General features: G+C 39.7%; 1 protein-coding gene across 3 annotated transcripts in view; it reads right to left on the bottom strand.

The window, feature by feature from the left end:
- The window catches only part of NMNAT (nicotinate/nicotinamide mononucleotide adenyltransferase), a 43,372-nt gene that overhangs the window by 14,513 nt on the left and 3,886 nt on the right, over positions 1 to 24,973 (bottom strand). For 2 of the 3 annotated variants that reach the window (XR_734704.3, XM_010254476.3), the window contains exons 3-5: positions 23,364 to 23,437; positions 22,929 to 23,014; positions 11,394 to 11,477 (exon numbers count right to left, since the gene is read on the bottom strand). Coding sequence is in view for 2 of the 3 variants with exons in the window: in XM_010254476.3 (XP_010252778.1) it covers positions 11,394 to 11,477; positions 22,929 to 23,014; positions 23,364 to 23,437 (244 nt within the window). In the remaining variant the exon portion in view is untranslated. The remainder of the gene's footprint in view (positions 1 to 11,393; positions 11,478 to 22,928; positions 23,015 to 23,363; positions 23,438 to 24,973) is intronic. The other variant, XM_010254478.3, reaches the window with a different exon arrangement.

Genomic DNA, 24,973 nt, shown 5'->3' with positions numbered 1-24,973 from the left:
TATTCTGGTAATGGTCCAACTCCTTCCAAACAGTGGTCAAGTCAGAGTAATAAACTGATAAACTTCTCTCCCCCTATTGACAAGTAGATGAGGTTGCTTACAGTTGATAAATCTTGGCATAGTGTCGAAGTTCAGAATATGTGGATTTTGCCTGTTCCCAGATCTCATTTGCAGTTTCAGCCCACATGAAGTTCTTCCTTATTTTCGGTTGCATGGAGATCAAAAGCCATGACATAACCATACTATTCCCCTGATCCCATCTATCATGTTCTGCATTTCCAGAAAGTGGTTCTTTGATTCTTCCATTTATGTAGCCTATTTTTCCCCTTGCAGTTATGTATAACTTGATCCCTCTTGACCACTCTAGGTAATTTAACCCATCAAGAGGAACAACAGCCATAGGGAAGGATAGGTCACTGCTCCCACTAATTCCATTCAGCATTGTGGAGATTCCGGATGTAGCTGAATCTTCACTATTCATGATTCTAGGTTTAGAAATACACAAAACCAAAGGCACACTGCCTTACAGAGCTGCTACAGTCCACAACTAGGCACTTGCTGATTTTCGGTTTCACAGAGAACCAAGCACAAACACTGCAGCTGTAGTACTAGTTTGTATGACCTACACTTTGTAGGAGTCCACAGAACAATATACGAACACTGCACTTGCAGTGTAACCAGGTCTGAATGACCTACAGTTTTACAACTTTCATGAAGTTCTCTCAGTAGAAACAACAATACAAGTGGTGGTTCACCACACCTAATCGGCTGATATCCACTTTCCAGGGAGAAACAACAATCAGATATACTGCCGTGAGAACTGCATCACCCCAAAAACGAACCGGAACTGTGGTTGTGATCATCATGCTTCTTGTCGTCTCAACGATGTGTTTGTTCTTCCTCTCTGCAACACCATTCTGCTGTGGACTATAGGAGCAACTGCTCTGATGGACAACACCATACTCCAACAAATATGAGGCAAGATGTCTCTCAAAATATTCCCTAGCATTGTCAGACCTGAACATCTTTATTCTTGTCCCAAACTGTGTTAGTACCATCTGGTGGAATTGCCTCACCAAGGATGGTACTTCATCGCGTGATTTCATCAGGTAAATCCAGGAATATTGAGAGAAATCATCCACAAACAGGAGAAAATAGCGATAGCCGCCCATAGAGGGAACATGATAAGGGCCCCACACATCCGAATGAATAACATCAAAGGGAGAAGAACATCTTTTATTACTAGGTTTAAAAGAGTGTCTACAATGCTTTCCAAGTTCACAACCCTCACACTTAAAACTTGACAGACTCACAGACTCAAACAGTTTTGGAAACAAACAACTCAAAGAAGAAAAGGATAAATGACCCAGGCGGTTGTGCCAAAGCATAATCTGACCCACAGATTTTGACTCACTATCTCTGCAAACATGATGGCTTTGGTGAAGAGGGAGAGCATCCAGGAGGTAGATTCCATTCACTTCACGACCACTCCCAATCGTCCTTTTTGAATCCAGATCCTGCAAAACACAGCGTCCAGGAGAAAAAATTACTGAGCAGTTCAGATTCTTAGTCAAACTACTAATAGATAACAAATTAGTGCTCAATCTAGGAACATGGAGGACAGAGGGTAAGCAAATAGAATCATTAATCTTGACAGATCCCTTCCCAGCAATAGGAACATGGGATCCATCAGCTGTGGAGACCCTATCTCTACCAGAACAGAGCTGATAAGAGGAGAAAATAGTGAAGCAATGGGTCATATGCTTTGAGGCTTCAGAGTCTATAATCAAAGGAGATCTCTCCTTACCTGAAGCAGAAACATAGTTTGCAGTGACATGTGAACTACCTGTGTGGGCAAAGGAGGTAGAGTGAGCTCCACCTGTGCTACCTGTACCTTGTTGTCCATTTATGGCTGAACTGGAACTAGTTGTATCCCTCTGATTTAGAAGTAACCCAAACCTCTCAATCTCGGCCCTTACTGCAGCAGCTGCAACGGACTCCAAAGCAGCTGTAGTAGAGGGGCCGGAGTATCATCGGTAACTGCTATGTGCGCATTTCCTTTCTTATTCTTCAATCTGGTCGGCACAAGATGTGGGTGAAGCTTCCAACAAGTGTCTCTTGTATGCTTAGGCTTCTTACAGTAGTCACAGACCAAGTCCCTTTTGTCTTCCTTTTTGTTTTCATTGCCATTCTGTTTAGATTTCACAACACTTACCATAGCAAACTGATCAGAACTGAGATTGTTCATCATTACATCCCTCCTGCACTCCTCTCCTGACACAAAGGCATATGCTTGGGAGATAGTGACACTGTCCCTAGAAAGAAGATGTTGTCGTGCAATGTCATACTCAGGGTTAAGGCCAGCAAGGAATTCGAACACCCTATACTTCTCTAAATGTCTTTGATAGGTAGTTGCATCCTTGGTGGTTTCCCAAGCAAAGGTCTCTAGATGGTCGATCTCCTGCCACAAGGTCTTAAGGACTGAAAAATAGGCTGCAATAGATCTATCTCCCTGCCTTGTGGCAATAATTTGATTTCTCAGTTGATAAGCCCTAGCAACATTCTCCCTTTGTGAATAGGTTTCTGCAACCCCATCCCATATCTCCTTAGCAGTGTTTGCCCATAAAAAACTTTTACTTATATGTGGCAACATAGAATTACACAACCATGTCATTACCATATAATTTTCCTGCACCCACCGGGAGTTGCCAGTTTCGGGTTTCACCTCTTCACCAGTAATATACCCCAATTTTCCACGAGCCCCAATGGCCATCTTTGCAGATTGGGACCATTCCAAATAGTTTGTACCATCCAACCTAACTGTAGTAATGGTCCCAACTCCGAAGGGGTCTCCAACACCTCCTCCCACTAGTCCCATTTCATTCCCGGGCTTATATTCAACTCTGTGTCCCTCCATGTGTCTCAAAAGAGGTATAGAAAACAACCAAAAAATGCAGCAAGAACAAACATAATACCTTCTGGAACCAACGACACTCCTTTGGTGTCCTGGACTTTCTTCCCATGAAAGATTCCTTTTCGGTGGGATGGGAGAAGAGAGAGAAAAAGCAACCGCCCTCTCTAGAAGCCTCCAAACCACATGGAACTTGAATCGCCCCTTACAAAAAACCCAGAGGAACCCTAAAAAATTAGGGCGTCACTACCTAGGTCAAAAATGAAGAGTCCAACAAAATCATGACTCTTCCCCTTTCTCCAGTTTTTCCTGATTCTGATGAGAAACCCTAGACCAGTTACAAGGCATACAGATCCATCAAGAAAATCCAAAAACTGGGCTTACCTGAGAGCTTCGATCAGCCTCTTAAATCTCCATGTAGTTGGCCGATCTAGGGTTGTAGGAGTGAATCTCTTCAAGAACCTTCAACCTGCTCTAATACCAAGTAGAAAGCCTTATGTGCTGATTAAGCCAAGCTTCTTGTGAAAGGAAGAGGAGAAAGTTGGGGGTTTCAGCAATAGACAGAGGAAAGGGAAGAAAATGAGAAGAAGGTCGACTAGGATAGTGATTCATAACCCTAGCCGCCAGCCCCTCATTCTATTTATAATTAACTTAAATATGGGATATTACAAAGATGCCCCTAGTAGGGCGGCAACTCAACTAAGTACTTACAATTCTTTTAAAAATAAAAGACTAATGGGCCCAAGGCCCAACAACTTCTTAATTTAAAAGAAAACAAACTAAACATAAATCGGCCCAACATAAATCAGCCCACTCAACACTTCTTTACTCTTCAAAACAAAAAAGTTTTGGACATGTATCAAAAACTTGTTGAGCTCTAATATTAGTGCATTTTCTTAATAGTTAATCAACTTGATCAAGCCTTGTCCCAACTATATGGGGTGATCTACATGAATCCTGTTCCACCATTCCACTCTGTTCAATGCCATATTAATTGTTAATTTATGGGCCTCTTCTAGACCCTTCAACTTGCAAAACTGTAGGGTAGGGGACCGAGTGGGGTATGTTTTCTGTTCAGACAAGTTGGAAACTGCAATCCATCTTTTTTTTTTTTTTTTGCACTGCCCGTATACAGCCAAGCTGTGGGGTACTGTCCTGACACCTTGGGATGAGTTGGATGTTTTGTGGAGCATTTTGATGTATTGTACTATTATAGTCCCTGTTGTACTCTATACATATTCTTTTATTTCCTTCTTTCAGCCTCAACCCTGTAAGTGCTTTATTGTAATTGTGCATATCATTAATATATATAATTATATAGGACTCTTTGAGGGTGGAGGTTGATTCATTCTATTGATACCCATGAACTTGTGTTTGCTCTCCTTGTTCAAACTTCTAGGTTAACAAAGTATCAGAACAAGTGTGTTGATCTGCAGTGGAACCAGTTTGAATCCTTGATATAGAAGAGTGGTTCAAGAGTTATTCCCTCTACCATTGATTGCTGGTTTGAGGGCTCTCTAGATGTTTCGATCAGCCCAAAGAACTGCTGTTTTTCCTGGAAAAGATGCCTAACAGGTTGGTGTTCTTTTGTTTTCTCCTAATTGGCTGATTGGTTTGGCCTAATACTCTAGAATTTGTGTCGCCTTGGCCTACTTTTGAGATTCTCTTTATTGGTTTCAAGTTCCAATCAGTTTTTAGAAAGGCTTGGACCCTTTCTTTGAGTTGACAGCCCTGCAACTTTCCTTTTTGAGACTGTCAACTCTTAAACCTAGCCCTTCAGGCCTTTCTTTTGGAAAATCCCTTTTCTTTCAGTGGTGAGGTATCCTCCCTCATGCCTAGACTGGTTCTTGATCAAGTTTGGTGATTGGTTACTCATTTTCTCTCAGTTTTAGCATCCATTTCAGTGCCGTTATCTTGTTTCTGGACTGTATTTATTCTTCAAAATGGCTGAGAAGGCTGATATTATTCCGGTGAAGTTTGATGAAACCAACTACAGCATGTGGAAGTTCCATTTTGATCTCCTTGTTGACGGAAAAGGCCTGGAGATTTATTTGAATGGGACAGTTACCAAACCAGATAAATCTAAGGCCAAGGCTTTTGCACAATGGAAGCTTGATAATGGGAAACTAGTTCCTTGGATTCTCAGTTCAATAATGTCTCATATTGCCATATCTATGAGGAGAATGCAAATAACTTATGAGATGTAAGCTTATTTGAAGAAGGTTTACTATCAACCCAACATGTCAAGATAGTACCAAATGGATTCTGAAATATTTGCTTATTGTTAGGGGGATATGCCAAGTTTCTTGACTTGTGGGTTGAATATGAATTAGTTCATATTGATCCTTCAGATTCTTCAGAGTGTGTTAGGTATCTCCAAAGAGAGAAGTGAACCAATTTCTTATGAAGCTTAGGCCTAAGTATGAGATAATAAGATCTAATATTTTGAGTAGAGGTTCTTAATTTGGATTCAGTGATGGGAGAACTGTTGAGAGAGTAGGGTGAGCATTCTGTTTATTCGGTTAAAAACCAAATTAAAAAAATGAAAACCAAACCGAAACTGAATTATAGAAAAACCAATATAACCGAAACCAAAATTTCCGGTTCAGTTTTCAGTTATTTCGATTAAAACCGAATTTCAATAATATATACTATATTATATTATATATACATATTATAACATATAATATATATATATATAATGAAATCAAATTTCATTATATTGTATTTTAATATATAAATATATTATATATTATACATTACATGTTATATAGTAAAGTTTGGTTAATTTGGGTTTTTGGTTAACCGAATTTCTAATTCTAAAAACTGAAACCAAAACCAAAATTTTTGGTTCGGTTTTTTGGTTTTAACCAAATAATGCTCACCCCCTACGAGAGAGGAGACGAGACTTCTAAACTGTAGCAAATATTGATGGGAAATAAATAGATTCTGTAGCTGACATTGCTTTTATAGCACAAAGGAATAGGAAATCAACTAGTAATAACTTCTCTAAAAAACAATGCTATGAGTCCAAGGGGATTGAACACATTGCATCCCACATTCCCACTACAACAAGAAGAATGTTTGCACTTATTGCATACAGCATGGTCACATTATTGTAGACTGTCAACCACGCGCATATCAAGCAACTGAGGAACAGATCATTGATATCTCTTCTACCAAATATGATTCTTCTGCTAAAGGTGAATATTTTGCACCAATAGATGAGGAAAGGATCCAGCAACGGGTATCTTTTGCTATTTCTCATTCTTTCTCTGCTATTGGCTTATTTGATGAGTTCTCGAATTATTGTTCTTCTCCTATTTTGATCATTCATTCTGGAGCTATCAATCATATGATAAGAGCCTACTCTGAACCTTCAAATAGCTTAAGTAAAGCGCATCCACAACTGCCGCAGAAAGAATAGGAGCATCTATACTATCTTCCGCAACTTCCGAAAGAGCCACATCAAGAACAAGAGCTGGTACCACATGTGCCGCAAGACAGGCAGGAATGGGATAACTATTTTTGAAACAACAATAGCAAGGGGATTCGCCAACAGGAGAGGACCAATTCCTCCAGATGAAAGAAGAGCCGATGGAAGAAGAGAACTAAGAAGGCCAAGAATCCACTGAAACCCATCATAAACACATCGCTACTGCAAATGGTGAAAAACTGAAAATCATTGGTAGTAATAATTTGTCCCTTAAGCTTTCCCCTACTACTTCCTTCCCTCTTACCAAGACCTTCTTTGTTTTTAACCTTACCACTAACCTGATTTCAGTTGGTCAACTTGTTGATGAAGGTCATATTCTCACATTATCTCATGATGGTTTTTTGCTTCAGGACTGGTATACTAGAAAGGTGAAAGATAAGGGGCATAGGCAGGGCCATCTATTTGAATTAGAGTTCGAAAAGTCTCAAACGACAACATCATTAGCTTATTTTAGTTCTTCTAATTTTGTTTTCAGTCAAAGAAACAATGTTTGGGATTTCTGGCATAAATGCTTAAGTCATCCGCATTCTAACAAATTAAAGTTTTTGTTTGACTTTGATCTTGTTAAAAATAAAATCCCTTCTTTATAGACTTTTGATACATCATTAGTATCTTGTTGTTTGAACAAGGGTCGTAATTTGCCATTTCCTCACTCATCTAAACATGCTACCTCTCAATTTGAAATTATTCATAATGACGTTTGGACTTCATCTATTATTTTCTCGGATGGGATACAAGTATTTTGTACTATCCATTGATGATTACACCAGGCACACATGGATTTACTTTCTCTTGTACAACTCAAAAGTTTTTCCAACATTTTGGCTATTTATCACATATGTGTATTCTCCGTTCAGATTCAATGAGAGAATACATTGGTGAAGATTTTCTAGTATATATAGAGAGCCATGGAATACAAGCTTAACGAAGCTATCCAGATAGTCCTAGTAAAATAGTGGCTGAGTGAAAGAACGGACACATACTTAGTGTTATGAGGAGATGTAACAAAAGTTATAAAACCAGCAGAAAATGGCAGCAAGTGATAAATCTTGAGGTGAAACAATACACTTGAAGTTGGAATAAAGAACCCACCTTTAGGGCTGAAATCACCACTTCAATGGATAGTTTATGCATTTGGGGTTTGAAAACAGCAAAAAGATCCTTCTACAAACATGATATATGACTTATATAACTACCTCCCAGCAAAGCAACGCCCTAACACAATTTGGCCAAATCTATCAAAAAATAACACACAATTTGACCAAAATACCCCAACTTAAGTGACTTATATGACAATCACATGACCAACTTAAAATATGTCTATGACACTAACAACCAACTATAAAGTTCATACAAGATACATAACTCGAGAAAATAAGAAAACAAGATGAATAACTATCTTGGCTGCCCCAATAACCAGCTGTTAGTGGGGTTACATGTAGGCCCCACATGCTCCTACATCACCTTACTATAGGAGTCTCATCCTCTGTCTTCTTTCTGGGTAGAGGCAACAAGTACGGCTATGTTTTTATCAACTATGTTCCTTCTTTTGTTCTTGGTAATATATCTCCCTATCAGAAAATGTTTGGTTGTTCTCTAGATTTGTCTAGTCTCCATTTATTTGGATTTTTCTGTTTTGTTCACCTTCCTCATGAACACCCTAAGTTATTTGCTCATATTACTATGTATGCCTTTGTGGGATAAATTCCTAACTACAAGCCTAGGGATTTCTTTGTTATGATCCATCTATTCGCCGTATCTGTGTCTCTCATAATGGTGTTTTCCTTAATCATATCTCCTTTGCTGGAGTTGCTAGATTGCATCCACCATCTGTTTCCATTTTACAAAACTTTAATTCATAGGATGTTTTTCCTCCAACTGCTATGAAGGATTTCCTCGTCTTCACTCGAAAATGGCTACGTGCTCTAGATCCTGCACCTACGACCCCCCTTCTTCTCGATTCAGACCATCACCCTACTACTGCTTTATAAGTGGTTCTCCCTCTTCAGATACCCCTCCTCTAGATCCCACATTAGTTCCTTTTTTTTCTTTTCATTGTTTTACTTGTATCTCTAGGCTTCCTAACCGCTATGGTTTTCCTAAAAACCATAGCTCATTGTCTGTTGTTTTATCCTCCACATATATTCCTTGCTCAAACCAGCAAGCCATAGAAATCCACACTGGAAAGAAGCCATGGATGCAGAGATTCATGCTTTACATGAGAATGACACTTGGGATCTTGTGCCTACACCCTTGGATGCTTATATCATTGAGAGCCAATGGGTTTACACTATCAAGTTGAATTCTAGTGGTTTCCTAGATAGATACAAAGCTCATCTTGTTGCTAGGGATGGCAATTTCTACCCTACCCGGTGGGTACCCACCCCTACCCTACTCGATGGGGTGGGTTTTTTTGCTTGAAGGACGGGGTTTTGGGGTGGGTACGGGTTTTAGTATTCTACAACCCATACGGGTACAGGTAGGGTACGGTATTAGGCTAAACCCGACCCTCCCTGACCCGCATATTGTTGGAAAGCATATAAACTTTATGTACCAAGTGTTGAATTTGATAATATTTTGAATTTTACATGAAAGATAATTGATAGTTCATGTGTTTTCTACATGTCTTAATCAAATAATTGGAAATTTTGTTGTTTATTTGTGTAAATTTACTTATTTATTACTTATATATAACAAGAAATAATAGGAAATTAGATACGGGATCTAAATCCAACCTGCCCTACCCTTGAACACGGGGAGGGTAGGATCGAGGAGGGTTTTGCATTTTCATGTGCGGGTAGGGTTTGGATTCTCAAAATCCAACCCTCTACGGGTTTTGGGGTGGGTATGGGTTGGGAGGTTTAGGGAGGCGGGTAAGGTCTATAATTTACAAAACCCTCCCCGAACCCGCCCAGTTGCCATCCCTACTTGTTGCTTAGGGGTACACATAGAAATATGGTATTGACTATGAAGAGACGTTTGCCCTAGTTGCCAAGATTACTACAATTCATATTTTCTTGGCTCTGTATGTTGTGCATTCTTGGTCTATATTCCAGTTGGATGTGAAGAATGCTTTCCTTCATGGTTAGCTAAAGGAGACAGTGTGCTCCTGATCTTGTCAAACTTGTTGGTCTTACTGATGACAAGCAAGTTGATACTCCTTTAGAGCTGAAATGTTAAGTTATCTAAGTCAAAAGATTCATTGTTTTCATATGCTACTCTATATCAACAACTTGTGGGGTCTCTCATTTATCTTACCATGACTCATCATGGCATCTCTCATGCGGTTCAGGTTGTTAGTCAATTTGTTTCTGCCCCTCATCAAACTCATATGATTGTTGTTCATTGGATTATTCATTTTGTTCATGGCACTTTATCACAGGGGTTATTCTTATCTTCCTCCTCTCCTATTCAATTATGGGCCCATGTTGATGCAGATCGGGAAGGTTGCCTCAACACCCGTCATTCTACTATTGAGTTGTGTGTCTTTATGGGTGATCCCCTCATCGCTTGGGAGTGCAAGAAACAAAAAACAGCCTCCAAGTCATCTACTAAAGCAGAGTATAGAGCCATGTCATCTGTTTGTAGCAAGATAGTCTTGCTACAATCCCTTTCCGCAAATCGTGGTGTTCATCCCAAGTCATCTACTGAAGCAGAGTATAGAGCCATGTCATCTGTTTGTAGCAAGATAGTCTTGCTACAATCCCTCTTTGCAGATCATGGTGTCCATCTTCCTACACCTATTCCTCTCTATGCAAATAACACTAGTGCTATCAAGATTGCTTCTAATCCAGTTTTCCATAAGAAAACTAAACACATTGAGGTGGATTGCAACTTTATTAGAAACATGTTTCTTGTTGGTTCTATCTCTCTTCCACATGTAACCTCAAATATGCAGATTGTTGAGCCTTTTACTAAGGCTATGGCAAGATACAAACATCTCTTTCTTGTAAGCAAACTGATGCTTCCTCACATCAGTTTGAGGGGGAGTGTGGAAAATTTTGATGTATTGTACTATTATAGTCCATGTTGTACTCTACATATTCTTTTATTTCTTTCTTTCAAAAGGGTTCTATTGTAATTGTACATATAATTAATATATATAGGATTCTTTGGGGGGTGGGGGTCGATTCATTCTATTGACACCCCTAAAGTTGTGCTTGCTCTCCTTGTTCGAACTGCTAGGTTAACATGTTTTCCCCCATTCTTTTATTGAGCTGGCAGATTGAGGGTAATAGCAAAAGCAAGAGAATTGTATGGGGATTGATTCATATGGCTGTGCTCTAGCGTCTTTGGGGAGAGAGGAATGCTCAGATTTTTGAGAATTCAAGTGCATCAAATCAAGTAATATTGAGAAAGGTTAAGTGAATAATATGTTCATGGATGCTAGTGCACAAGGAGCTTAGAGGGTTAGATTATAATAGACTTTTTGATAGGGGTGCATTATAATCCTTAACACAAAATGGGTGTACATTGCCAATAGTTGTATCCCTTTTTTGATATTAAAGCAATACTTTACCATTTCAAGAAAGAACTAGAAAAATATCACTTCTTCTCATTGGTGTTATAGACGGTCTTCTTTGCAGTAACCAAACGATTTTAGTCTACTTTCCCTCATTTTATCACCTACTGGGGCTACTCCTGAGTAACTAAAAATATGTTCATTTCCACTCTTATTCTTTCTAGTTTCTTTTATTCACGTGTTTTCTTATTACTAATGAAGTATTTATTATCAATCCAAAGAAACTCTCCAGCCCAAGGCCACATGAAGGTCAGGTTAGATCAGTATACTTCAGATTAGGCCTCACCTAACTTGTGCCCTAGCAGCCTAGCATGAATTATGTACCATAACTAACTGCCACCACAAGATAATAATATCCGTCAATGAATGGAGATCCATATACAAAAGCTAGGATAATTAAAAAAAATGAACAATTTAAGACATAAAACTTTGTTTGTAGACAAATGGCACACACGGAGGCTTACCTCCCATGGATCCACCATTATGAATGAAGAGCTTCTGCAAGCTAGATCACACAACTGAATACGGTGTTCAGCAGGTATAAGGCCCTGGAAAAGGACATCCACTTATATTATTGTTTTGTTATGCCACAAAAACATCATGAAGAGGGAAAAATCATGAATATCTAACAGACCCTAGCTCTAAGCCCCTAAATTTTTCTTTTGGGGGCAAAGTGCTATCTATACTATTAAAGTAAGCAAAAAAGACACACAAGGAGCTTATATTGCAGGTGTTACATCATAACTAGATACATCTGTTTTATGGGACAAACCAATACCCAAACTCCCCCAACACAAACTCTCCAAGAATCTAGGAAAACTATGAACATTACCCTTATCTGGTTTTGATAAGGGAGGCCATTCTTGTTGGACCCAACAAAGTCAACATTCGTGATCGATTGAATATCCAATCAGAAAGATCCAAATTCAGTCCAATATCCAATGGATATGTAAAACATAGATTTTGTTGGTTCAATTGGTTTAGTGTTTATATTAGTCTTATTTATGTTTTAAGTTCTTAGTTATTGGGCCTTAGTTATCGGGCCTAAACTTGTTTTATTCTTTTTTTATGTCTAGGTGTCCTATCACTAATCAGGGGCATTCTAGTCCATTCTTGTAACATTACTTTGTAAACATCTATATAAGGTTATAGGGCTGGCTGAAGTGTGAATGCCGCCATTCTCAATTCTTCTTCTTCTTCTTCTTCTTCTTCTTCTTCTTCTTCTTCGGCTGCTGTTCTCCAGCAAACATGGTATCAGAGCACTAATCGGTCTGACTGGTTACAGCCACCTCTTTTCTCCACTTCTCTATTCCTTCTTTTTTTTTTCTCTCTCTCCTATCTCGGCCACTGTGAAGAAACCCTAGGGCTGACCGTAGAACACAGCAAGGTCTGTATCTAGGGTTTCCCTTGGTTGTAGGGCCCAAGGGGAGTTTGTTCCAGAAGCTGATGCCCTACTAGAAACCCTGCAGCAGGTAGTAGCCATTCGGCTGCTAAGAGAGATCTGTGTGGAACAGATCTAAGTGGAAGGACTGAGTTAGACAGTCCTAGTACAGATCGTAAGGGTGGTCACAGTCTACGACAGCAGAAGTCAAAACCCAGTCCAGAAGTGTTCAGCACAGTACAGGGGTGGATTGTTCTTGGTTTCAGACCTGTTACAAGGGGTTCTCAGACTTGTAACAGCTTTGGTAAGTCTGAAATCGTGTTCTTTGTACTGAGTTTTCAATTGTGATCACTGTAAGAGGAAGGAGATGTCTTCAATATCAGGAGAAGTGTCTTCTAGGGATAATAGAACTGGTGGGAGGTCTTCTAATCTGGAAAACCCAAATCTGCACAACTTGCAGATCACCAGTGTATTGTTGGATGAATATAACTTCAGGGAATGGTCTGTTTCAGCCATGCTCTTCATTATTTCCGGGGAACTTACAGGTTATTTAGATGGACAGAAGCAGGAACCTGAAGTGGGTAGTGTGGAGTACGCAATATGGCGTAAGGAAAATGCTATTGTTATGTCTTGGCTACTTGCTTCAATGACTCCAAGAGTGGCCATGACTGTTCAACACTTTCCCATTGCTGCTAAGATTTGGGAGAAAGTGTCTAAAACTTATGGACAGAGAAAGAACAATGCAAGAATCTATAGGCTAAACCAAGACATTGCTGCATTGAGACAAGGAGATATGACAGTTGCAACTTATTTTGCAATCCTAGAAGGACTATGGGAAGAACTTGATCATCATCTTATTCTTGGTTGGGAGAATGTAAGAGACAAGGAGAGGCATGATAAACAAATTGAAAAAGGTAGAGCCTTTAAGTTCTTGGCTGGCTTAAACCCAATGTATGAGAGCAGTGCTAGACAGTTTTATATGCCCTTAGCTTCAATCAGACTGATGTACTTTATGAGTTTATTGTAAATGATTAAAAGTGCATATTTGATTCATGTTCCCTTGGTATGTTTCTGTGTAATACCCTTAAACTGGACACTTAATGAGACTCGTGTTAGTTTAGAATGTTCACAGCCAGTGAGTCGGTCTGGGGAGATCTATCCTGATAAGGCTGACACTGTGGTGCCACCAAGTCAGTTGGGGTGGCCTATCTCAGCTACTAGGGTGAGACCCTAGGCACATACAGTGTAGGATTAATTGAATCTTTGAACTGGACCAGATTTCCAGTATTGCCCTGGACCTTGGAGATTGATGGGCAAAACTGGAAAGTTACACCCAACCCCTAGACTCGATTATGACACTGCACTAGGTGTCGAATTGGGCTGTCTTTGATGTACCAATCAGTGAGATCTTTAGCGGGGGTCAAAACCTGGGTATGTTGGGACAGTCTGAGAATTCATCTGAGTGGGTGATCATAGTGACAGGATCAGCCCCTTTGTTGGACAAAGGTAATGATCGGGGATGCACTCTCACTGATGGAAACCAAGACTGCCGGCAGCCGATTTCAACCGTTGAGATTTGTTTTGCAAAGTATATTTTATATGAGATATAAAAGTATATATATTATGGTTTCCAAAATGTTTGCAAGAAGGTTTTAATTCCCGAGATCCATAGAAGTAGAGAGTGCAACACTGTTCCTTGCAGCCGAGGGAGAGGTCCTCTCTTGTCGGGCAGTGTATGATCATTATGGGCTGAGAGGTTATGTGTAAGACCATTGAAGGTAATACCTGATGGGCTAATCTTGCATCTGCCCACAGTCCCTGGGTGTTACAAGGTGGCTTGGCCCAGGGACCACTTAGGGTAAGTGTTGGGCCCATAGAGCCCATTTGATGGGCTTCAAGGGGTGCACTGTCCATAACAGTGTATTCGGCTAGGCCTTGTAACAAAGGCTGGGCCGAACCCATGTGGCTGATGTGTAGATCAATGCTTGGGTCCCACGCCATAAAAGGAAGCCCAACTGGGCAGCAATTAGGAAGGTTAAGTGAGCACATAAGATTAATGGGCCTAAAGCCCATTTCGAACTGGGCTATTTAATTAGTTAATTATGGGGCGAATTCTGAGATGGATTAGCAGATAGGATAGGGTCTTAACCCTATCCACTCAGAGAGTCCAGATCTAAATGTGATTCAGATCTAGAAACCTCCTAATGAGATTAGGAGAAGGTTGATCTAATTTGCAGATAAACTCAGAGAGTCCAGATCTAAATGTGATTCAGATCTGGAAACCTCCTAATGAGATTAGGAGAAGGCTGATCTAATCTGCAGATAAGATAAAGGTTTATCCTTATCACCTAAAGAGAGGTCTGATCCAAATATGATTTGGATCAGCAGCTCCTAATTGGATTAGGAGCTGATCTTTTAGGTTAACAAAAGGAGGGGGCGGCAGCCTTTAGAAGAATGACATAATCAGATCCTCTTCAGAGCTGAAAAAACAAAAAGAAAGATTTTTGCAATCCCTGCAAAGATCTTTCTTGCCGCCTCCTTCCTGCAGCCGCCAGACATCCAGTTCAATCTCCAGTTGTGGAAGAAGTCAAGATTCGATCTTGACATCAGTTCTTTGAGAAAGAATTGACAGGAAGCTGTGCTCACGTGCCATCCTGTTGTTTCTTGCGAAGGACAGAGTTCTTGGAGAAGAACACTGCTGATTCTGCTCCATCCTGCACTGCGCCATCTTTAGTGGGAGTAGTCTTTGGATCCTTCCTTGGGCGTGAACACCTTCGTTGGGAGATATTATTTCTCCGTATCAGGTATAATCCTCTCCTACTCCTTTTGGTTCAGATCTGGTTCAGTTTATGGTTCAAGATTGATCCTTGAAAATATGATTTTCTAAATAGGGAATGCGATTCCTAGTTGAAGGGAGAAATTTTTTTGAAATTCGCCCCTTTATTCCGCAAGATTTGGGCGTCCATATGATGGATCTCTCATCCCTTCAAGCAGAAGGTCTCAAATTTTGGGAAGGGATGAAATGCCAGATTTACACCATGTCTACTATCTAGTAAGGAATGAAGAGGTTAGGAGGAAAGAGATGCAAGTTGAAACTCAAATACAGCATGTTGAACATTCAGCCTTGATTTCTTCAAACAAAAAAGGGAGCAAGCACTCGGACAAGAGGCATCTTCAGTGCACTCATTGTGGAGGTGAAAGGCATGTAAAAGAGACTTGTTGGGTTCTTTATCCTCATCTGAACCAGCTGTGTTAAGGAAAGACAAGAAGCCTCAGAGGAATCAAACAGCAAGTGGGAACCTCGTTACTAGTCACAATGGTGAGAGCCCAAAGAACACATCTACAGTTACACCTCCTCCCATGGGACAGACTGCTAATTCCCAGACATCCGGGTCCTTGGATTTCACTGCTGATGAGGTAGAGGTCCTTAGTCGGGCCTTAACCCGTCTAAGGACTAATTTCCTTGCTTCCACCTCTCTTGCCAGATCAGGTATTGTCTCTGCTTATAGTGCAACTAGTTCTATAGAGTCTACTTCTTGGATTATTGATTCCGGTGCAACTGACCACATGACACACATGTCCTCTTTATTTTCTTCTTATCATTTGATGTCTGGCCAAGATAAGATGAGAGTTGCTGATGGTTCTCTCTCCACCATCTCTGGGAAGGGGGGGGAGGTTGACCTAAGCAAGGACCTCTCTCTTAAATCTGTTCTACATGTTCCCAATCTTACTTCCAATCTCTTATCTGTTTCAAAGTTTACCAAGAATTTAAATTGTAGCATAACTTTCTTTCCTACTCATTGTGTCTTTCAGGACAGATTGACAAAGATAACGACTGGGAGCGATCATGAGTGTGGAGGTCTCTACTATTTTGATGCAGACATCAGTTCGGCCTTACAATCATCTGCTGCTAGTAGTTAGAATAATGAGGAGTCAATAGCTAGGTTACACTTGTGGCATGCTAGGCTAGGTCATTTACCTTTTTCGTGATTGCAAGGATTGTTTCCTGAATTAGTCAAGGGTATTTCAAGTCAAAGTTTAGTTTGTGAAGTGTGTCGGTTGTCAAAACAATGTAGAACTCTTTATCCAAGTTCTAGTAATGAAATTCAAGCTCCTTTTGATTTGGTCCATTCTGATGTTTGGGGCCCTTCACCTCTTGTTTCTGTAGATGGCTTTCGTTACTTTATCAGTTTTATTGATCACTATTCACGATGCACATGGATCTACTTGTTAAAAGGACGTGATGAAGTGCCACGGATAACCATGGCATTTTGTAAAATAATTGAAACTCAATTTGACAAGATTAGCAATTCCGTTCAGACAATGTTGCTGAATATTTTGAAAGATCCTTGAACATGTTCATGGAGGATGCAGGCATGCTACACCAGTCATCTTGTGCTAGTACCCCTCAACAGAATGGGGTTGCTAAGCGCAAAAATAGACACTTATTGGAGACCGCTCGAGCTTTACTATTTCAGCACAAGGTTCCCAAGCACTATTGGTCTCAAGCAGTTCTTACCGCATCATATCTGATAAATCGGGTGCCATCCAAGGTGATGGGTATGAAAACTCCTTTCTCTGTCCTTTGCCCTAATCTTCCAGACTTTCCTCTTCCACCTAGAGTCTTTGGTTGTGTATGTTTTATTCATGTAAAGGATCCAAAGAAGACCAAGTTGGATCCTAGGGCTATGAAAGGAATCTTTCTAGAGTACTCTCCTACACAGAAGGGTTACAAGTGTTATGATCCCGTTACCAAGAAGAAATACGTCACAAAATATATGGTACTTTTTGAGTCTCAATCCTATTTTCATTCTTCCCAGAATCCTCTTCAGGGGGAGACTAGTGGGATGGAAGAGGATTCTTCTTCTCCCTCTTTTTTTGTGCCTCTTTCAGCCTCGGGCCTTCCATCTTCTCCTCCTGATCCTCCTAGTTGTAGCATCCCAGGTGAATCTAGTGAGGCTCCCATTGAACCTGTTACCAGTCTTGATGCTTGTAGATGTAACTGAGGACACTAGTAGGCAACAAAAAGATATAAGAAACACCTACAACAGAAGAAAAAAAGACCCTCTAACTCATGGCAGCAACCAATCGGACTTGGATCAATCTGTCTCAACAACTCCAGGTAATCTTATCACTCATACTTCTGATTTGGATCTCCCTATTGCTCTTCGTAAGTCTACCCGTTCTTGTACTATCCGACACCCCATTGTTGAATATGTTTCTTACTCACGTTTATCTCCTCGTTATTATTCCTTTGTGTCTGCTCTCTCTTCCGTGCATGTCCCTACTAGGTACTCAGAGGCAGTGTCTGATCCAAGATGGAGAGAGGCTATGAATGAAGAAATGAAAGCCAGGACATGGGAATTAGTGGATCTACCAGAAGGGAAGAGCACTGTGGGATGTAAGTGGGTGTTCACTGTGAAGCATAGGGAGGACGGGTCCATTGAAAGATACAAGGCCAGACTAGTGGCGAAGGGGTTTACTCAAAAGGAAGGGATTGACTACAAAGAGACCTTTGCTCCAGTCGCAAAGCTCAACACAATCCGGGTTCTATTGTCATTAGCTGCAAACTTCTCATGGAAGCTACATCAGTTGGATGTGAAGAACACTTTCCTAAATGGCGATCTACATGAAGGTGGTATTCATGGATCCTCCACCAAGTTATGGTTTTGATGGGAAAGTGTGTAGACTGAGGAAAGCATTATATGGTCTTAAGCAGTCTCCTCGAGCTTGGTTTGAGAAGCTCTGTGGGGTCATGAAGAGAGTGGGATACACTCAAAGTGGTGCAGATCATACTTTGTTCATAAGGAAACAGGATAGCAGACTTACGACACTCATCGTCTATGTGGATGATATGGTGATTATAGGGAATGATCTAGAAGAGATAAAAGGATTGAAGGAGTTCTTAGCATCTAAGTTTGAGATCAAAGACTTGGGCCATCTGAGATACTTCCTTGGAATTGAAGTTGCTAGGTCACAAGAGGGCATCTATATATGTCAACAGAAGTACGTCCTTGATCTTCTAGAGGAGACAAGTATGATGGGGAGTAGACTAGCAGTTACTCCAATAGAATAGAATCATGGTCTACAGGAATCAGTAGGAGAGACTACCTTCATAAAGAGAGATACCAAAAACTGGTAGGGAAATTGATATATTTGTCTCTCACTCAACTAGATATTGCTTATGTTGTACATGTTGTCAGCCAGTTCATGCACTCTCCAAAGATTCCTCATATGAGAGCAGCGGAAAGGATTCTTAGGTATTTGAATACTTGCCCAGGAAAAGGAATTCTGTTCAAAAAACACAATAAAATTGAAATTGAAGCGTATACTGATGCAGATTGGGCTGGTTCTGTTGGAGACAGGAAGTCTACTTCTGGGTATTGCACGTTCGTTGGAGGGAATTTAGTTACATGGCGAAGTAAAAAGCAAAATGTGGTTGCTAGATCAAGTGCAGAGGCTGAATATCGAGCTATGGCTCATGGTGTTGCTGTACTATTGTGGCTTAGGACCCTTCTTGGTGAGCTCGGGATAAAGGTCGAGTGTCCTCTCAGGCTGTACTGTGACAACAAGGCTTCCATCAACATTGCAAATAACCCAGTGCAACATGATAGGACGAAGCATATTGAGATTGACCAACACTTCGTTAGAGAAAGGATAGTCTCAGGGGAACTCTGCATTCCTTATACTCCTTCTGAAGATTGCAGATGTGCTAACAAAAGGACTAGCTTCAACGAAATTCTTAGACTTACTTGGCAAGCTAAACATGACTGACATCCATGCTTAGCTTGAGGAGGAGTGTTGGTTCAATTGGTTTAGTGTTTATGTTAGTCTTATTTATGTTTTAAGTTCTTAATTATTGGGCCTTAGTTATCGGGCCTAAACTTCTTCTTCTTTTTCTTCTAAATTCTAAAGAACTTCAATACTCAAATCCAATTCAATCCAATTATGACTTGACAGATATCCAAGTCCAACTTGAATGAGTCAGATTTGAATTCAAATTAGATTAAGTCCAATTTTTTGCAGTCCTAAGCTGGGATTCAGACTGTAAGGATTCCATGTTAGCCATCTACTCCAGGTCCATAGATCATGAGGATCTACAAGGACTAAGATGCTATCCTGTTACAAGCCTTGTGGCTGGGAAGATCACTCAATATTATAGATCACTGAAGGTGGAAGAGGGCTCTAAAGTGGTAGGGGTTTGCTCTATACAAAAATCATGGCAAAATCAGAGCATAACAAGGGAGATAAAAACCATGGCAAAAGGAATCAAATATTAGCTTTTCTTCAACCAATAGATCAGCAAACAATGTAGCTGATGCCTTATCTAAACAAGGGATTAGAGGGGATCAGCTATTTTGGGGGCAATTATTGAAGGATGTAATGTACATAGATAATGCTAGCCTATAAATGTGAATTGTCTGGCATACTTTAACATATTTCATTATTTTCTGATATCTAATAAAAGTTCACAGTTACTAATAGTAGAAAGGTTTGGATAACCTGTTTTGATATAAAAACTGTAAAAGAAAGAAGAAAAGAAAGAGGAGAAAAGGTTTCAGCTAAGAAAGAGAGAGATGAGAAATAGATGAGAATGGTAGAAGCTCAGAATTAGGTTTGGTCGCCCCTTTAGAATTAGGTTTGGCCGCTCAGAATTATTTATTTATACTCATAAATAAAAGAGAGTATAAAGACAAGTATGCCCTTAGTAAGTCGGCTACTTGTGAGAATTTAAAAACACTCTTAACTTAAAGCATAAACTAATGGGCCTAAGGCCCAATAACTCTCTAACTATGCTATGCAAATAAAAAACATGTTATATCAGCCCAAAACTCAACATTGCCCCTCAAGTTGGGAATAAATGTCACACATTCCCAACTTGCGTAGATCATGTTCCAGCTTGTTTCTTGCAACTCCTTTTGTAAGAACATCAGCAAGCTGCAAGTCAGATGCAAAATATGGCAAGCAAACTTCTCCAAATGTCACATTTTCCCTTATAAAGTGTTTGTCCAATTCTATATGCTTCGTCCTATCATGCTTAACTGGGTTGTGGGCAATGTGAATTGTTGCCTGATTGTCACAACATAGCATCATATTCTTCGGCCTCAATTCCAATCTCCCCTGACAATGGATCCAGAGGAGCTCTGAAACACCATGTGCCTTCATTTCTACCTTCATTGCATCCTTCCACTCAGGGACTGACAAGGCTTCCTCCACTGTTATGGGAATGGGAATAGCAGCAATGTATGCCAAAAAGGACTTGTAAGAGAGAGACAAATGATCATAAGACAAGAACTGGGAAATACAATAAGTCATAGATGACGTACAACGATGTTTCCCTTTACGGATTGCAATGGGAAGATCAAGGTCATCTAATGGAGGTGAAGGCTCAACAATGGAAGGTATCTCATCTGTAATGGAAGATAAAGGAACTGTAGTACCTAGATCTGGACCCGTAGAAGGAACTGGAGCTGGCCTGGACTGCTGATGACCAAAATAAATCTGCCTCCACTGTCCGTGATAAACACTCAAATCTTGACACCTCTAACAACCCTCCTCACTACACTCCCCTTCAGTGATTGGGACAGATAATGGAATTTCTGATGAATGAACCCCCACCTCACTACTCTCCCCCTGAGAAGAAACCCTAGGAAAATAAGGTACATCCTCAAAGAAAGTGACATCCATAGAGACAAACCTCCTCCCAGAAGTAGGTTCATAACAGCAATATCCCTTTTGAGTTTATGCATAACTAAGGAAAATGCATTTTGAGGCTTTAGGATCAAATTTGGAACGATGAGGTCCAAGGGTCTGAACAAAGCAAGTACATCCAAAGGTCTTAAGGGGAATAGTGAACAACTCTTTATCAGGATATAAGAGGGTGAATGGAACTTTCATGTCTAGAACCCATGAAGGAACTCGGTTGATGAGATATACAGTTGTATGAATGGCATCTCCCCATAATCGTATAGGCACATTAGAGTTAAACATAATGCTTCTAGCCACCTGATATAGCTTGTGGGAAAATTGATATATCTATCTCTTACCCGACCTGATATAGCTTATGCAGTGCATGTTGTCAGCCAGTTCATGCACTCTCCCAAGATTCCTCATATGAAAGCAGTTGAAAGGATCCTTAGGTATTTGAAGACATGTCTAGGGAAAGGAATTTTGTTCAAAAAGCACAATAAAATTGAAACTGAGGCATATACTGATGCATTGGGATGGATTAATTGGAGATAGGAAGTCTACTTTCGGATATTGCACATTTGTTAGAGGGAATTTGGTTACTTGGAGAAGTAAAAAGCAAAATGTGGTTGCAAGATCAAGTGCAGAAGCTAAACATCGGGCTATGGCACATGGTGTTGTAGAACTATTGTGGCTTAGGACCCTCCTTGGTGAGCTCGGGATGATGATGGTCCTCCCAAGCTGTATTGTGACAACAAGGGTGCCATCAACGTTGCAAATAACCTAGTACAACATGATAAGACTAAGCATATTGAGATTGACCTACACTTTGTAAGAGAGAGAATTGTCTCGGGTGAACTTTGCATTCCTTATACACACTCTGATATGCAAATTGCTGATGTTTTGACAAAAGGATTGTCTTCAGTGAAGTTCCTAGGCTTACTTGGCAAGCTAAACATGACTGGCATCCATACTTAGCTTGAGGGGGAGTGTTGGATCAAGTGGTTAAGTGTTGGTGGGCTTATTTATCTTTTATGTTCCAGTTCTATAGTTTGTTATGGGCCTTTAGTTATTGGGCCTAAACCTGTTTTATTTTATTATGTCTAGGTGTCACATCACTAATCAGGGGCATTCTAGTCTATTCCTATAATATCTTATTGTTAATAACTTAATATATATAATAGGTTCTAGGGCTGGCTGAGAATACATTGCCGCCCATTCACAAGCTTCTTCTCTTCTCTCCTCTTCTCCTTCTTCTTCTTCTACTGCTGTACTTCAGCAAACAGACATCATCAGAGGTTGGCAGATCATTGTTGTCATCCTAATCAACTAAGGTACCAAGGAATAACCTTTGATTGCCTCCTATACATGAAGGAGTGCTTGGAACATTCATCACTGTACATCATTCTTTTTGACATCATCATGTAAGCCTTGTCTCAACTCAACTGCATGGGGTTGGCTATATGAATCCTATTCCACCATTCTATCCAGATATCATATCCATTGTAAAATCACGGGCCCTTAAATCATTTCTGGCTACTTCAATCCATGTCCTTTTTGGCCTGCCCAGCTCTTCTAGCCCCTTCAACTTGTAATAGATCATTTCTTCTTACCGGTGCTGTAGATGATCTCTGCACATGCCCAAACCATCAGTCTACTTTCCTTCATTTGATCACCTATTGGAGCTACTCTTAGTCTGCATCATTCTTTTTAACAAATTAATAAAATTCTTGCATGCTACCAATACAAAACATTTAATTTAAATCAACATGTCCAGCAGAACTTAGAACATGAAATGAATTTGATGGCACTATAATGTTACTCATTAGGAGAAAGAAAAGTTAACTGTGTAATATGATATACATGTTAATGTATCTGATTCTCTTTAAACATTGCCATGTAGCAACGAGGTCTACATAGACGTACATACCCTTTTCTTGTATGTATCATTGACAGGTGACATGTAACCTCCAATAACACAATAACCTTCTGAATTCAATGCATCTCTTGCCAACTCTAAACATGAAATAGAATTGGAAAAAAAAGGACATTAGAAATAGGTTCAAACAAAATGTTAAACCATGTATACATACACAGTTGTCTATGAAAAAGCAGATTAGATATATAGTCATTCAGAGATTCAAATAATGACAACATTGTTAGTTGTTGTCATATAAATAAATAAAAGCACACTCCTATTCAAATTCAAATACTTCTCAATTCCAATAAAAGAAAACAACATATTTCAACACAAAGAAAGGATGATTTACAGAAAAGAGGATAAGTAGTTGGTGTTTCAAAATATTAATCAGGAACACAATGCTGCCACCAATTAAAGAATAGGAAAAGGTACAAAAGAGTTCACCAAACATGCGTAGGTGCATATAAGTAGGAGGGTTGAAACTTCCAGTTGATACAAGAACAACATAAATTCGATCCCTAGTAATATGAACAAAGAAACCAAGTTAGCATGACTTGAACAAAGAAATTTCAATCATGGAGGGAAGCTGCAATGTCAAAGACCCATAATAGATATGTTGGATCAAAAATGTTATCCATTAAGGTCTGTTTGAAAGAAACTCAATTTGTCAGAGTCAGAAATCAGAATAACTAAGACGTGTAATGGTAAATTAAAGGAGAAGCCTGAAGCACCAGGATTTTTTTATAAGCAACAGCAATAAATTTCATTTCATCATTCTATTGTCTAAAAATCTGAACAATAGGGAAAGGTTAAAGGACAATCAGAAAACCTCCATAAACATTACAGCACATCCATAATTACAAAGAAAATTCCAACCTTGCTGTTCACCAAACCAATCTTTCCCTGTTTACCCCTAACTTGGCTATTACATCATCTTGTGAATTTGCTGCTCTGGGAACCCATCTGAATGAGCCCATTCAGGTTGTGTCCCATAGCTTGCACTTTTCTGAGCAGGCTTCTATATCTCCAGGGAATTTCCTCCTCATGCCTAATCTAGTTAAGGATGACTTGTTTCAGCCCTTGCAGAACTGCCAATATCTCAGCCTTCAAGGAATTACTAAACCCAATTGGCCCTCAATAAGAAGGATACTAGATATACATTATTAGTTATAAGTTATAACTCATTTCCGAGCATAGAAAGCCAATCATGGTGAAAGAGATTATATACATATTATAGAAGTATAAGTTACAAGTAGTTCTATAGAAATTAAATGTAAACTACCAAAGAAATACATATTAAAACAGCCACCCTAATTACAAAAAGAATGCTGACCCAGGATACAAAGAGGCTTTGTATTTTTCTCTACATAAGTCAAAGCAACTTGTAGCTCTTGATGTTTTTCTGAATAAATGATGTTTGATCTCATCGGGGATTCTCCACATTCTTTCTTTAAGTTTCATTAAAGAATAAAGATCAATGATTAGTTCACCCATAGCAACCAAGATAGGTTCCCCACCCAATCTGATTGGTCCATGTAGCAAAGTGGTATGTGTTGCAGGATAACCCCATCTTTTTTCTTTTGATAGATAATAATGATTTTATTAATAAGAACATAAAGGATACATATTACAAAACCCCACAAAGAGGAGTGAGGTGCCGCTTCTAAACTACATCTTTTTTTTGGTAAAACTCTAAACTATATCATAAAGCTTAGAACCGAGCCCAAAAAAGCTGATTCCAATGTACCCCTTGTTTAGCTAAAGAATCTGCCAACCCATTTTCCGATCTTCTTTCCCAATGAGCTGTGACTGATATATTTGATGTTAACCATCTGAACCTTCTCAAAGCCCCTCTATAGAACCAGGCTACAGTCTCCAGCTCTTTTAACCACCCAATAACCAATTTAGAGTTGCCTTCAATGATTAAGTGTTCCATCCCAGCTCCTTAGCAATCTCTACTCCTTTTAGAACAGCTTGGAGTTCTGCATTAACTGAATCTCCCACACCAATAGGAGCAGAATATAAAACTATGATCTGGACCTCAGCATTTTTGA

Source organism: Nelumbo nucifera, chromosome 1, assembly GCF_055504915.1.
Source record: "Nelumbo nucifera cultivar China Antique chromosome 1, China Antique-T2T, whole genome shotgun sequence".
Classification (NCBI taxonomy): Eukaryota; Viridiplantae; Streptophyta; class Magnoliopsida; order Proteales; family Nelumbonaceae; genus Nelumbo; species Nelumbo nucifera.
Note: the sequence above shows the minus strand (reverse complement) of the source record. Positions and strands in the feature narration are given on the sequence as shown.